Source organism: Plectropomus leopardus, chromosome 6 (genome assembly GCF_008729295.1).
Source record: "Plectropomus leopardus isolate mb chromosome 6, YSFRI_Pleo_2.0, whole genome shotgun sequence".
NCBI lineage: Eukaryota > Metazoa > Chordata > Actinopteri > Perciformes > Serranidae > Plectropomus > Plectropomus leopardus.
The window spans coordinates 34,203,918-34,220,843 of record NC_056468.1 but is presented as its reverse complement, the minus strand read 5'-3'; the positions used below and the strand labels follow the sequence as shown (position 1 = coordinate 34,220,843).

The following is a 16,926-nucleotide window of genomic DNA, read 5'->3' as shown; positions in this document are numbered from 1 at the left end:
TGTAACGATCCATCGATCTGCATAGATAAATCGATTAAATGAGCAACGATCACGTAACATGGATGTAAAGTGTAAAAATCCAGATCATCCGCTTTCCAGCGCGCCCTTATTTTGAAAGTCTGTGTCACGTCACACAGCGTCCGGCAGATGATGGTGAGCAGCTGAGAGAAAGATGATGAGGAAATATTACTATTATTTACTCCGGAATAAATCATGAGTGTGTAAATGTTTTGTTTTAGGAGAAACTACGAGTCAAGAGAAGGCGCACGTGATATGTAAACAAAAGCCGTACTGAGGAAACAGGAAGTGTACCTTCCGGGTCGCATCACTGACTTCTTGGTAACGTTTCGTTAGCTGCTCTGTTTCAGCAATGTTGACTGAAAAAACGTGCATATAAGACTGAAAGCCATCCGCGCAGTTCTGTTAGGAGATGCAGGGACTTAAATAGCGGTGAGTGAGTGAAAGCATAAATAATAGTAAAGTGTTTAAGTCATAGAGTAGAGGAAAGTCCGCTAGCCGCTAAGCTAATTTCTGCAATGTAACATGCCATCGGCTTATGCTACTAACATTAGCATGTTGTATATGTGGGGAAATGTGACCTACAAAAGACAGTTGCTTTGTCTATGATCCTTGATAGTTATTATTGATTTTGGAAAAGTTTGTCCTCATGTCAGACAGCCCTGAAGGTTCAGGAAGAAAGATCATGGTGTGATTTACAATGAAAACATTTTTTTTCCAGAAAGTGTTTCCAAACAGAATGAACCAGTTTTAATTATTTCCAGTTACATACATATTGTTTTTATCTTTTCTGGCCAAAAGCAAAGAAAGGGGTGGCAGCTTCTCCTGTAACCGACTGTGTTAAATGAATGAAATAATATCAGCTCATATCAATCGCAGCTCCCAAAATTGAATCGAAATCGTATCATGGTAGACTTTGTGATATCAGCAAATATAGTATTGTTGTCCAAAGTATTGATATTCTATCGCATCATGATGAAACTGGTGATTTTTACCCCTATTAATTTATTACAGTTAGCAGGGCATTTCTTGTCACGCTGCTCTTTGCAACTGCGGGGGGGGGATCTTAAAATCATAAGAATTCTGTAAAAAATCATTTTAAATGTATTATCATGATAATTATAAAGGGAGATTTTTGTACATTTCTCATTGCCTTTTATTCTATGTTTTTCAAAGAAAGCAAACCAATTTTCTCAAATTTGAGAGTTAAATACTTATGAAGGTGTCTTAACACAAGCAAGCGAAGTGATGTCAATCCAGGTTTCAAAGGGTTAAAAAGGAGGTGGTGTATGTGAAAAAATATCTATGATTATGATTTGACTTTATGATTTTTTTTATAGATCCACCCTCTTATTAAAAACATAAGGCAAGTGTGCTGTGCTCTAACCTTACTTAAATGTGGAGTCCTGTATTAAAACTTCTCTTAACTGGTACACAAACAGTTCTACATGTGCTTGAATTGTACCTGCTCCTCAGAAATGGACCTTCCTGCTCTCGCCCAGCAGATGGCACACTTGCTAATGATATGCTGAGCGGCTGGAGTGGGCCGCTTTGTTTGAACACCTGTGTCCACACAGAGAGGAGAACAGCTCATATCTGACCTGATAATCAGCTGCAGTCAATCACTATCAAACTCACTCACCCCTGTGTTGTGACACCACAGTCAGCCCAGGTCATCTAACCTGTGCAGTCCTGCTGATAAGGCTCAACTTCTGATAAATCAGCTAATTATAAATTTCCTTCTTATTCAGGACTTGTCACACTATGGCTAAGAACTCAGAACAGTGAAGAGTGTTATATTACAAGGTCAGTTTGCCAGGATAGATATTTGTGTGTATTAGAGGTCGTGGTGTGTCAACCGAAAGAAGCAGCTCATTCAAATAGACTTATTCAATGAGCCTTGAAAATGAAGACAATGATTTTCAGGCCAATTTTAGGACCGGCAAATGTCTGAGACTCATTTCTGGTGAGCCACATCAAAGTCGGAGGAAAATATAACTTTTCCTCTCGGGTGCGGACACAGCCCCGGCTGCTGGGATTTTGGGTAGGAGGACATGTGGCCGGAGCTTTGATCTGACAAGCCACAGGATTTGACAGCAAGATTTGGTTTTCAGATGATGACTTTATGGCTTGGCTTTAATGACGGCAGGTCCGCACACGGTGATTGGAATAATGTAGCTAACAATCCCTGCAGAGGCACTGACACACGCACACACACTTAGAGAGGAATGGACCTGTTTGTAGCCACAAAATCACACTAAACCTAAAATATTTAACTCTATTTCACTTTTTACTTAACTTTCTTCTGCAATAACAGCCACAAACTACACACTCTTTTATATGCAATAACACTTGAATATTTATACTTGAATTTATTAATAATAATTTATGCTGTTAAATTTTTTTTGTTTTCATCATTGCTTAGTCTTTTATTTTATTGTTTATTTCTTTGTATTTATTTGTTGCTTCTATTAGTTTTAAATTTTAAAATCTTATTTCATTTTTATTTATTTTATTTAACCGTTTTTTGTACAGGTAATCTCACTGAGACATGGGGTCTCATTCTCAAAAGAGGCATGTTTCAGACTACATACAAAATGACAAAAATAAGTTATGGATTTAACACCACGGTACAGACAACATTTGAGTGAAAGTACCAAGTGGAAGCAGATTAAAAATACTAAAACAGGAGTAAGTTTCCAAAGATACTGCTTTTACGGGGACCTACATACTTAGTTATGTTCCCTTTCATGTTTGTCTCATGTTTTTGAATGACAATGAACCTTCTTGAATCTATACCATTTCCAAATTTTGGGAAGGGAATTTAAATAACAAATTAAAACTAAAGGCCAGACTGGTGTGAAAACCCTAAATTTCACTGGCTGCCAAAGTTTCAAATTTCATTTATCAGAAGTTAACCCAATTGTCAGAATAAATTTTGGCATCCTGGCATGTAACATTTGTATGTTATGTTTGGGGTATGTTAAAACTTTAAGTGTCTCAAGTGTTTTAACAGTTCTGTGGTTAACATGTGGTTTGATTTAGGCACAAAAAATGGCTGTTGATGTCACGCTTAAAAACACACTTCTGCTGGAAATGACACTAATTTGTACTAAAAGATACCCAGCTTCGGTGGCACAATCTTTGCTGGAAATGCAGCTGACATCTCAAAAATACAAGATTTTCGTGTCATAATCACTGTTGGAAAGTAGATGTCTCACTAAAAAAACACCCAATTTTGGTAAAACTTGTTGCTTGGAATTTGGTTGAAGTCTTGTTAAAAATTCCAGTTTTTGGTGGCACAAACACAGCTGTAAAATGCTGCTGATGTCTTGTAAAAAACAGCCAGATTTGGTAGCGTAATTACTGTTTGAAATCTGTCTTGCTAGAGAGAGCCAGTTTTTGTTGCACAAACTCTGCTGGAAATGTCACCAATGTCTGGCTAAAACATACTCGATGGTGGCAGAAACATGACTGTCAGTGATGCTGATGTTGATGCACAGTTGTTACCGGAAATGTAGCCAATGTCTTGCTAAAAAAATACCCTGTTTTGGTATTACAATGGCCACTGGAAATGCCACCAATGTGTTGCTAAAAGGTGCCTGGTTTTGTTGTCACGACAGGTGCCAGTAATGTCGCCAGTGTCTTGCAAAAATCGGTCGGTTTTGATGGAAAATCTTTGCAAGGATTGCAGCCAGTGTCTCGCTATAAATTACTTGGTTATGGTGGCACAAATATACTTGGAAATACTGCCGATGTCTTGGAAACATAACCCAGTTTTGGTGCATGATCGTCGCTAGAAATGCCGCCAATGTCTCACTAAAAATATTCTTGGTTATGGTTGCACAGTCATTGCTGGAAATGTAGCCAGTCTTGCTAAAAAATACCCCGCTTTGGTACAACAATGGTCACTGGAAACGCCACCAATATTTTCTAAAAACACACTCTATTTTGGTGTCACAATTGTTGGAAATGCTGCTGATGTCTGACTATAAAACACCTGTTTTAGGGGGCACAGTTGCCGCAGACAGATACTATTGCAAATGCTGTTGGAAATGCTACCAATGCCTTGCTAAAAAACACCTGGTTTTGGTGTCATGATCACAGCTGGAAATGAAATTAATTGTTTAAATCATTTGTCAAGTAAATGGGCCGAATATTGTCTGGTTCCAGCCTCTAAAATGTGCGGATATGCTGCTGTTCTCTGTTTTATATCACTGTAAATTGAATATTGGTAGGTTGGGGGCTGTTTGGCAGACGGAACAAGCAAAAGGACGTCACCCTGAGCTTAGGGAAATTGTATTAGGCATTTTTCACTACTTTCTGACATTTAATAGTAATAAAAAATAGCTCTCCTGAAGTGGTGTCCAAGAAGAGCAGTGAAAAAATAGATCAGAGTATTCACGGCTCACCGTGCCAAAAGTCAAGTCTGACAAGATCTGACAATCTCCAGCCCTGACTGCAGGCCATTTCCCCTCTCCCCGCCTGACTCCTCTCCTTTTCTTTTCTCTCGCAGAGCAGGGAGTTGGCCCGCAAGCTGGTGGAGCACGGCCACAAGGGCACAGTCCTGAGCAGGGAGGAATTTGAGGAGAAGAAGGCAGCTGCACAGGCTACACAGGCTGCAGAGGCTGCGAAGAGCAACACTTTGTACAGCAGGAGCCGACCAATGTGAGTTAAATTCTCACCCGACCCACCATGCTCACTGAGCTGTTGTCCGCATGACTAACAGGGGAGACAAATTCACACCAACCACCGCTCAAATGCTAGAATACCAGGAGGTTTTGTTAAATTGTGAAGATTGCATCTGGCTGTTTTGAAGTCTGAATGTGGTCAGCGGATTTTGGAGTCAGTCAGTTAGTGTGGCGAGGAGGAGAAGAGTTCCTCTCCAGGTCTCTGCCTCTGTGTGTGTTCTGTGGTTCATTGTATTCACTTCTCATTCAGTGTGAAAGAATAATGTATAAGAAGAGTGATCATATATCTTCTCCTTAGTTTGTTGTGGTGGAGGCTGGGAGCTCTCCGTGCATCCGTTTCTGTACAAGTGCTGTGACGCCTGAGCCACTTTCACTTCCAGACCAGATCTAATATCTCAGGCAGTATTTATGTGAAAATATATGATAAAAGTGCAGCTTTTAATTATCCACAACTTTTTAAAAACTTGACTGTAAAACTTTGCTTAAATCATTGACCTCATCAGGCTTATATTTGGGACAGGCGTCTGTATGGAACCGGCTTTAAATTCCTTTCACACAAAACTTTTACTCAGCAAAGATGGAAAATACTATCAAATTATATTTTTAACCCTTTAAAACCTATGCAAACTGTTTTTTTTTATTTATTTCAAAAACATGGGAAGAAAGTAATGAGCAACAAAAGAGGAAATGACCTGAGCACAAGAAAATCACCTGGAAATGTGCCAAAAAGCCTAAAAAAAACAAGAAATTACCTGAAAGGTAATTTCTTAAAATATTATAGTTTATAGGACATTTCCCATAGGTGACATGGAGAGAGAGGAGATTACAAGCAGAAAAGGGTCAAAGCCAGAATCAAACCAACGGCTGCTGCAGCACGGACATAGCTTTTGTACACGGGGCACGCGCTCTAGCAGGTGAGCTATGGGTGCACCATAAAAGTGTAACTTAACTGTTTATTCTAAGAGTTTGCACTCATTCACAGCAGCTGCTCCTTTCATCCATTGATCTGATCGGATCAGATCAGTTATGAATGGATCGACTGATGAATTATTATCCACCAAACAACTCACAAACTGCTGCTGAGGGGAAAAAACTGCAAAAAACTCTGAAATTAAAGAGGGGACAAAAAAAGAAAAAAAGATTAATTGATTATCAGAAAGCTGGCAATCTTTTTTTTTTGTTGTTCAGCTAATGGATATCTGCATATAAATGCACAATCTGTTGTCAGTGGAACAAGGCGTTGACACAGAAGCATTCTGGTTTTCATTTGTTATAGTATATAGTATAGTATATAGTATAGTTATAGTTCGAGTAGTGTTGACCAGTCATGTTTGAGTAGGGGCGGCACGGTGGTGTAGTGGTTAGCGTTGTTGCCCTGCAGCAACAGGTTCGAACCTGGGTTGGGGCAAGGTTGTGCAGAGTTTGCATGTTCTTCCCGTGTCAGTGTAGGTTTTCTCCGAATGCTCTCCCGCTTCCTCCCACATTTCAAAGACATGTAGGTCGGTGACTCGAAATTATGAATGTTTGTCAGTCTCTATGTGTCAGCCCTGCGATCGGCTGGCGACCCGTCCAGGGTGCACGCTGCCTCTTGCCCAATGTCAGCTGGGATAGGCTCCAGGCCCCGCCATCCTTGAGACAAGCGGTTACGGACAATGAATTTGAGCAGCCTTTGGTTGCATGGAGGTAAACAGTCGATGTGGAGAACAAAAGAGAAGCAACACTTAGCCCTAGAAGCAAAATTGTCATCAGATCGATAGCTGATGGGTCTGAGATTGCTAATAGAAAAATTGCTTGTTGACTAATGTAGACTGCTGTTTACGTCCTACAATGGCCTGTCAGCAATCTTGTGACTTCAAGCATCACAATGAACCAGCTCTATCGAGGAGTGAGCTAAATTTTTAATATATACAATACAGTTCACAACATCTTTGTATTTTAGAGACATGTTTCTGTCGTCCTGCATTGATCGGCAGCTGTGGTATCTCGAGGAAAATGTAAAATGCTTTTTTTGGCTCAAGTTCTGGTCTGCTAATCAAGGCATGACAGGTCGTAAAATCTGAATCTTTTATAGCTGTATCCGGTTGTGGTAGTGGTTTGAGCAGCTGATATTATCCTTTATGATTGCATTTTTACAAAAGACACCATAAATGAGAGTAATCCATCAAGTCTGTGTCCTATATGAACAAGGCTCCTATTTGAACACGGCCTGCCCATCTGTCTGAATTCAAATAAAACTGGTTAACGTAAACAAGCGGAACGACAAAACTACAAACTGGAGTCCCCTATAAACTGCCCCCCCGCTCCCCTGTGGAAAATGATCACACAGATATTGTTCTCAGGCTTGATAAAGCCGTGTGGTTGTGGTATCTCCTTTGATGACGAGCCAGAACAGACTCCACACATACACACACACACACACAAGGTTTTGGATGTATCCAAACATTTACCTGCTAGGTGTTGAATTTGATTGAACCCTCAGATGCTTATCCAAACGTGCAGATGTCTCGCAGTTGTCCCCCCCTCCCTTCCTCCCCCAAACGTCTGTGAACATCAGTGACACTGGTGAAATGGGAGCCTCCACACCTGCAGTTACAGTGATATTAGGCCACAAAGCCTTTTATCTTGTCCCAACAGGACCCAGGGAAATGTTGTACGGGAACATGGGGATGTTATATACACAGTGGTCTGTTCCGGCTCCAAGATCTACATCCACGAAGAGACTGGTTCAGAGGCTGGTCGTAAGGGGTCCTGGCGATGTTATCAGAGACTCCACATTGACAACTTTAAGTTAAAGTGATTTTAAAGGAATAGGTTTGAAATATGGCTGTGAAAAGTTTGTAGGCTGCTTTTTTTGTGTCTGTCAGTTTGGATTTACAACAACCGTAAAATTAAGCATCTACGTATTCATAAAACCTTTTCTTTTTAAAAAAAACCCATTTTATTCGGATTTTTTCAATACACAAGCATACAAACCAAATAAATAAATAAATATTTTTAAAAAAAGAAGGCACTGCACATACATAAGAGAGACACCATATGGTTAAGTTAAATGACAGTCATTGGGTACTTTAATCTGATTCCTTTATTTTGACATTTGTCCACAGCTTTTATCTTTTTAAGTCCAATTTATATTCATGTTAATTCATATTCATTTATTGGCCAGGTTTTGTGTTATTACTACTTGTAAGTGCCTTATTTCAGGACAACTTTCACTGTCAATTTACAGTTTTTTTTAAGTAAATGTATTTATTAATTTATTTTTTAATATATTGTGTCTTTTCTGTCTTCATTGGGTCAAACGTTTTTCCACATATTCATTTCCATAAATAGATTTTCTATTTTTGGAGCTGGACTCTTTATTAGGAGCACTGTTGAAATATGCATACAGTTCGGGTATGCGTTGCGTCTCTTGGTGTACAGAGCATACTCTGGGCACAGATGGAGCATCAACACGTCAGGGGGATTGAAACTTCACTACTTTTTTCTGTACGGTCTAAAAGTCTGCATTTACTTGTCACAGCTTTTCCTCTCATATAACAATCTGATCTGATCTGATCATTTCTGAATGATCGACAGATCAGTTATCCACATGTGAGTAAAAAACTGTTGCTGAGGTTTCTAGAAACTCAGAGAGCTCCTTCTGTGCTACGTTCATAGATCCACAAAAACCTTTGAGTTTAGAGAGGGGACGTTGAATTATTCAAAAAGACACACATGCATTTAAAAGAAAAAACAAAACATAAAAAAAACCAAAGTCAGCTGTCGTCTCCTCAATCATTAAAAAGCAAAAAGCAGTATATGTATACATTGAGTTTACCTTCAGTATCCTAGCCTGCATCACAGAGAAGTGCTAACTTAGACATTTTATCTAGGATGTAATGTTTAATGTATATCTCCTTGAAATGAAGAAATTCTGAAACGATTGCATGAATGTCTGTGTCATAAAGCTGTTGGACCCGGCGTTTAAGCTGGCTGATGCTGCGCTATGATTGGTCAGTTTCTGTTTGAGGGCAGGACTCAGCTAAGGGTCATGAGTTTTCAGGTCCGCTTTCAGAGCCGCCTTTCAAGTGTACTGAAGAATATTCGATATTCAAATAACACATTTTCAGCTGAATGTTCCTTTAATTTTTTTCTGAAACCATTACAAAGCCACATTTGGACTGGATTTAGCAAAACCGTTGTAACTTTATATTAACCATGCTCATGTGTTTAATGGATGTCAACACTACAAGTGTAATAAGGGAGCAGATTTGTTTCCGTTCTGCCTTTTTATATTGAATTTGATAGGAACCACGTTCCAAAAAACATCACTTTGAAACAACAAGAGGAGATGTTTTGTGCCCGGTTTAGTTGTTTTCCATCTGCCCAGGTCATTATAATAACAGGGAGACATGAAATGAAATATTTGGTTCAAATACAAAACAGTCTGAAAATAGCCCCTTTTGGCTCACTTGTATGGGATTTTTGCCATTATCAATTATAGAGTAGCTTGTTTTTCATCAGCGATCTGCAGCTGACGGGTGAAAATGCTCCGTTAATAATCGGACATTGCTGGGAAAGACATCACTCACAACAGTTTTACAGTGTGTTGTTCAGAGCTGGCTGGACAGCAGCTAGTGGTTTTTGAATCCTCTCCAAGGTCATTAACCAGCAGCTAGGGTTTATGTTCTTTCAAAAGGAAAACACTTTACATTAAATTTGATCCTGTTCTAGACAAATGATTGATTATAGCATGTTAACGGGAAATTTTTAAAAATACTGTGAATCCTAAGAAACTTCTCTTGATGTCTTTTAAAACATGCGGAGAAGTTACAAGTTACCATGGAATTATCTGAAAATTAGCAAAAGAAAAAAGGGTTTAAAAAACCTACAAAATAATAATAATAATAATAATAATAATAATAATAATAATAATCTAAATAAAAATAAAGTTTTTTTTTATACAGCACCTTTCAATGCTAAGTTGACAAAGTAGGCATACAAACAAAAAAAGTGCAATTACAAGATTGGAATAAGTCAAATGCAGCTAAATGGAAACAAAGACGAGACAATTAATAAAAAATGTGAGAATAAGCAAATTAATGAAATTATAAAACAAACAACAAGGATAATTTTTTCTAGTTATATGTCTGTATGTCTCTATTTTATTTTCAGGGATTTTCTTGTCCCCTTTTCATTATTTCTCGCAATTTGTGGTACGTCTACCAAGTTGCTCATTGCCTTTTAGTCATGTTTTCAAAAGAAGTCAGATACGTTTGCTTAGGTTTAAAGATTTAAATGCATGTAAAAGTACCTGAATGCAGCCACAAAACTGATGTCCTACCAGGTTTCAAAGGGTTAAATAATAATGTGATGCTGCTGTCATTGAGGTCATTGAGGCTGTCATAGAGGGAAGTGAGGGTAAAGTATTTCAGTACATTTCTCCTGCTGTTAGGGCTGGGCGATAAAACGATAACGATATCTATCACGATATAACTTTTCCTCGATTGAAATATGAGATGTAGTTGATAGAATGTTGATAGAACGCATTCCAGCCATGTCCGCTCCGCTCTCATTGTCCGCCGGTGTCTCCTCCAGTGTCTCCGAATGTCCACTCACTCTCATTCTCTGCCGGTGTCTCCGACAGTAACCGCTGCTCACAGTAACCGCTGAACACCGGTGTAAGCGGCCGCCGTCTCCCCCCTCCTTCCTGCTCTGTGTGTGTGTTGTGTGTGTGTGTGTGTGTGTGTGTGTGTGTGTGTGTGGGTGTGTGTGTGGGTGTGGGGGACATGATGCCGCTGGATGCGGTTTGAGTTCAGGTGTAGTGAGTTTCCAGCTCGGTTATGCTGAAAGAATAAACTGATATCTGATGTTTGATTCCTTCCAACAACAAGCAGAACAACATGTAAATGTGCAGAGATCACAGCAGAGCCGTTACTTAGGGACGGTTCTGTAGCTGTGCTGCTTCCTGACATTTTCGGGAATGTTCCTCTCTATCGTTCCACTAGACCTCAAACAGAATATTATTTTCAGCATTGTTTTTGTACAATTCAGGTTGACATAAGAAGATAACAGGGGAAAAAAACAAAATCTAAAAATGAAATTGATTTTGCTCTTGAAAATGACTTGACTTTCTTTAAAAAGTGATTTTCAAGCTTTTTGTCTGAAATTCATTTTTTTAATGAAAATGCACAAATTAAATTCATATGTACTCACCTTATCTCAGCCTTTCATACCCTTAGGTAATAAAAAACAAACAAAAAGAAATTATAGGTAATCTGTATCTTATCGACCACAAGAAGCTGGAAATTATCGGTTTATCGGTATCAGTTGAAATAATCATTATCGTGCATCACTGGTTATGATATCTTCATATCTCACTTAGGAGTCAAAGGGAACCTTTAAGCTTGACAGAAATAGCGATTTGATGTATATTGTGATATATATCGATATTGACTGATAAGAAAAAAATGATCGTGATAAGTCTTTCTTCCATGTCGCCCAGCCCTACCTGCTGTTTGGATTATAGCTTCAGTGTAGGCGACTATAAACTGTCATGTTTTTTTTGTACTTTTTTTTAACATATATGACTTTGAACTAATTAACAGCTTTCATTGCTTTCCCACACTTGAAAATCTGACATCCTGCAAAATCCCCTTACAGGACAGAAAAAAAACCTGCACAGCATTTGCAGACTTTTTCCATCAGAAGTGGCAAGTTTGAGCTGCGTCCCCTCTCGCTGTCTAAATGCAGATTGCTCTTTCCTCTGTGGTTTTTCTGATTGGACTTCCACCAAACTGACCTCCTGACCTCCTGTTATGGTCACATTGTGAAAACACGAGCGCCAGGATGCAATGTACCACCTGCAGAGTGGCTGAGCACAATCACGACAGTGTTCTGAGTGTGGCCACAGAGACTGGCAGCTGTATGGTAAACAAAGTAGTTGTTCTTAGGTTAGCAAAAAAAAAAAAATCTGTCCAAACTTAAAAAAGGTAAGAATAAAAATGCATTTTTTTGTCTGCATCGTTTTAACAAACGCTAATCCTTTTTAATGAAAACGTGCACTTCCCTAAAGACCTTGCACCTTCATTCTTATTCTCTTTATTTAGTCATTTAGGTCTTTATTTACAACATGCAAAATAAAATAGGACAAAATAAAATATAAGTAACAAAAACAACACCAGAATATCCATTGGGCATATTTAGTAAACAAACAAAAGTATTTAATGTCCAAAAAGGAGTAGGAGGAAGTGAATACATATCAAATCCTACTCCTCTTTTCATTTCTATATTTAAAAAAAGTTAATGTTAAACATAAATATTCCCAATTTCTGCCCCAATATTCACCATAGACACCTTTGATCTCATCAAACAAGAATTAGGACAAAAATAAGAATAAATCAACCCGAATAAACAGACACACACATCAACACAAAACAAAATCACACTATCAAAACCAGCCCACCTGTCATGTATCATGCATTATATTGTATTTAAAAACATGTTTAATTTTATTATATATTCAACATGTTTTCATTTCCTCACTACAGCTGTTAAATCAACACCTTTGACTGTGATACAATGATATCTTGCTTTAGTCTTCACTGTTTCTTTAACATACAAATTAAATACAAATTAAATCTTGTAAACATTCTTTCATTTGAAACAGCTTTAGGTAGTAGATGTTTTTTTTTTTTTTAGCTCTCTACATTATTTGAACCGTTTTTAAATCAGCCAGATCTTTGAAATTAGGTTAATTTGAGTGTTGGTTCTCTGTCAGCAGTTTTGTCTGCAATTCTTGTAACTCTTCTTTGAAGGACAAAGATCCGATTTGTGGTTGTTTTATACGTATTTCCCACATTCCCACACAGTGAGTTACATATGAGAGTCCAAAGGAGCAGTACAGGGTGTTTAATGAGGTCTGTTTCAGAAGAACTTTGACTTTATAATATTGCAACTGACTTTGATATAATTTAAATGTGGTTTCCAGCATAGGTTATTATCTGTTATTACTCCTTTCATGGCATTGGGTAGCCATGCTGTTTTGGGAATGCACTTTGCCTTCCCTGTAGGCCTTAACCTATGTCTCCCACGGCATGTCTTTTTTCACTGTTCTGTCACTGCTCTGTGTTTTCCCCCCTTTCCTTTCTCTTCTTTTCAACCTCCCTGTGCTCTCTTGGAGACCTTTAGTGCCTGCAGGTGTATAAATAGAGCTGTTTTCAATTAAGGGCTAACCTCGCCTGTAGCGTGCATCTGATCAATGAATGCCCCTGCACCTGTGGTAATAAAATACCAAGGGAGTGGAGATAGTGCCGTGAATGCTAATCAGATGTTGCCCCGTTGTTGCCCTGTCTCATTCTTAAGGACAACACGCTCCTCCTGACAGCTTGGCTGTGAAAGAGGGGGGGCTTTGCCAGCACATCACAAAAAGACCAAACAAAAGACCTGGTGCGCTCATCAGACATAAGTGAAATACAATACTTGAATGAATGGGATGCTTAGTCAGTTGTGCGGTTGTTTGGTTTGGGGGAAGCTGGATGGGTAGTCAGGATCAACAAATAGTCAGAGAGCAGGGTTGGGTTCATAAAGCCGGCTTCAATTTCAAGTTGGTTAAATACCTGGATTTGTTAAGCAGAGTCTTATCCAAACTTATATCTATGTTTGTAGCAAAAAGTGACATATGGTTAGGTATTATCTAAAAAGTGAAAAAGATCATTTAATCTGAAAAAAACATGAGTTTTTAGTTTATTAATCTTTGAATTTTAGCCGTTAATGTTTGAATTTCTCAGAATGTTGAAAGCTGGACCTGTTTGCATGACTTTGCGTTGCTTGTGTGATGGTCAGAGATGTTTCTTTCAGGTAACAAAACTCTGCATTCATGCACTGTAGGCTTTGCAAGGAGGTGATTTGATTTGATATAAAGTCAGAGACAAACAAGGGGAGCACTGCTGAGCAGACGTGAGGCCTCCGTTTCCTCTCAGCTCCGGCTCTGGCTCGGGCCCAGAAGTCCGTGTCAGCATATGTCCTGACCTCGCGTGCTCACGGCAGCCCAGCGAGGTTTCCATCAGGCTCCCCGCGATCTCCCCACAGTCCAAACCACAGCCATGCTCATTGTCCATTGTGCTGCTGCGTTTTTACAGTTCGCCTCAAGAATTCTCCGCTCTCTAGCTCTCTACTCTATATTAAAAGTGAGCTATCACTTGCTGTGCCAAGTAAAACCAGTGCCACGAACACGCACAGTGAATATATTTCACTGCGGATCCAACCTCCAGATGCTAAGCGAAAATAAGATTGTGGATGTGACTGACATGAGAAGCCTCACAGAGCTGATCCCAGGCTCATTTTTAGCGAGCCAAAGCCCCGCCACTCTCCACGACTGCTATTCTGGCGAGGGCCCTCGGGCGACGAGGTTTTGCAGTCTCTATTACATGTGCTGTCAAGCCAATTGCCTTCCTCGCTCTTTGTGATTTTGGACGGGTGTGTAACTTTGGAGCTCTCCCCTGCAAGCTCTGTCCAGAAACGCACATCCTGCCAGGCTTAAGCTCGCCACCACATCCCACCATGCAGCACATAGATCCACATGTACACCAGTTGAGATCAGCTGGTGCAGCAGATAATAAATAACAAACTGCCGTTTGACCCGGATGTCTTTTTACACATTTAGAGTTTTCCACACGTCAAGCTTGAAACCTGCCTACTGACTTAGGATGTTTTTACTTTCACCTCTCACATCCTGCATCCTCGCACTCATCATGACTGATAGAGCCTGTCTTACTGTTACCTACACCTGGTCCACTCGTGCCCCTTATGAAGAGGAGGAAGTGGTTTTCACATCATATGGATCTTCTCATCAGGCTACCGGGCCGAACTGTCATCTTCTCCTTTGTACCTCTAAGTGCTGTAGATGGAGGATGTGTACGATGGATTAAGCGGTCTTTCGGTTTCCCCCTGAGGCAAGATCTGGAGGGCAAGATCTCTAATATTTAGTTTCATCATTGCCACCTCATTCTAATTGATCTTGGTACGTGATGCCATAGTTTTGGACAAAAAAAGATCTAATTTCTGAATGGTCCCAGCAGTATAAAACCAGAAGTAAGAAATAGATCTGTTGCAATTTTCTTGCTAAGGAAATTCTTCACTAATGAGTTGAAAAACACTTTTTAAATGATTTCATATGTGTTGCTTTGCATTACAATGAAAGCTAATAAACTGATGAGGGAGAAACCGCACAGTTAACATGTGCAAGACAGACAGCCAGTCATAGCTGAGAGCTTGTTCTTTCATTGTAGGACTTACATTGGAGTGGATATTCTTTTACAAAGCTTTCCTTTAGCTCTATCAAAATCTACACATCAAATTTCACTTCAAAACAATCACCACCACTGCATGTACCCAAATAGAGCACATTTAATTTTGCCTCAATAAGGTATAGAAAACATGACAATGATTCCTTTGATCAATCTTCAAAAACATGCACTTCTCAGGCAGGCAATACGCAATGTGCAACCTCCTCAACCCCCAAAAGCCGAGGTGGCCACAACACACAAAGAAAGCTCAGGTAGGATATCATGCGTAGCACATGTGTAACTGATACATTCAGCTCATTGTAATCAGAGGTGACAGAGGATTTTAGAAAAATCCCAGAATTTCCCTTGACGTCCATCGGCCCAAAATAATATTTTCCATAAGATTCATTTTCCCAAGCACTCTGAGGAAAAATATTCCGCTACAGTATGTGTTGTTTCTTAAGAAATCACCGTATTATTGAAAGTTCCCATCTGCCGTACTGCCGAAAGCTGCAGGCTAATGAAAGCTTCAATCTGTTAATCTGTCTCGAGAATAAAAGAAGAAATTATTTCAAAGCACGACATCTGTTGAACGTCATGAAATGAAAATGTCTCAGAAAACACAATTTATCCAGTTGCTGAATATTTATTTGCAAAATGAAGGCTACGAATTAAGAAGGAATGCTTGCCCCCGTTCCTCAAAGAACTTTTTAATGACATTCCATCAATTATGTTGGGATTATTTGCTGTAGCAACGTTTCGCACGTGTGAAAGAGGACACAACCTGATACAGATCAAATTTGTTTGGCAAGGGTGATGAAATTGCACACAAGTTGGCGCTCGGGGCAATGTGCTACAGTATATTGAATTTCTTAACTATTCCCTGAAATAAGTGTAGTTCCTCCTTTCAGCTGTGCAAACAGATAATGGATGAATCTTTGAGCAAAGAGATGAATCACTGTTGTAGGTCAATGACACCGAGGTTAGCACATATTTGAAGGTGATGGATGTGAATACATGCAGAAGGAAACACATGAACAGCAGACTCTTACAAACACATCAAAGTTCAAGCAAGAGGGAACAAATAGACCAAGCTTTACACAGTGGTGTACAATTAATTTAGATAAATTAAATCTAAATTAAATTTCGATTTTACCTTTTAGAAGCAAACTATGATCCCAAACGATCATGTGACAATGCTGGAAATTGGAGTACTGCATGAGTCAAAACCAAGACATGGACATACCACTTGAAGGCTTCATATGAAAAGGTTTGGCAGTGTAGGCAGGTGCAGGTAAACTCAGACCCGCCCACGAAGATAAAATTTGAATTCCACTGTTTTTTCCAATCAACAATGTAACTTTAAAGCGCACACAGACCGTCCGCCCTCCAGCCCCACCAGTGTTTCCCATTAATTACAAAGACTATGGCGGGCCGCGATATTCTCAGTGGAGCTGGACAGTTAATTAAGAGCCTTATTAAAACACTGTTGAGTTATTTGTAATTTGTAAATGTTTCAGCAGATCAATTATCCACCTCAGGAGTGACATTTAGCTACAAAGGAGATAAAAGAACTACACCTGCTGAGCTGCATTCATGGACCCGCAAAAACATTGGATATTAGAGTAACACCACAGATAGAGTAACAATAACACCCCCCCTCTGCTCATGTAAATGCACAACAAACAGATTTACATTCAAAACCATTCTTATACACATTCCATGACTGAAAAGGAGCAGGGAGATGAAAAAAAATTATTTTACCTTTCCCTTTCTCAAAACATATATATACATAAACCAAAGAAATGGATATCAATTACTATATTAATTTAATGATTTTATTAGCAATGAAAAATAATAATGAATTAAAACAATTAAATAATTTCAGCAAACTGTGAGCAAAACTGTCATTTTGGTTCTGCTGATCAATTCCTGAAAGTGAACTTTGAACC

At 39.1% G+C, this 16,926-nt stretch overlaps 1 protein-coding gene across 1 annotated transcript in view; it reads left to right on the top strand.

The window, feature by feature from the left end:
* Window positions 1-16,926, top strand: part of cfap299 (cilia and flagella associated protein 299) — a 91,890-nt gene that overhangs the window by 1,394 nt on the left and 73,570 nt on the right. Inside the window, 1 exon segment of the mRNA XM_042487771.1 lies at window positions 4,535-4,686. Within this exon segment, the coding sequence (XP_042343705.1) occupies window positions 4,535-4,686 (152 nt within the window).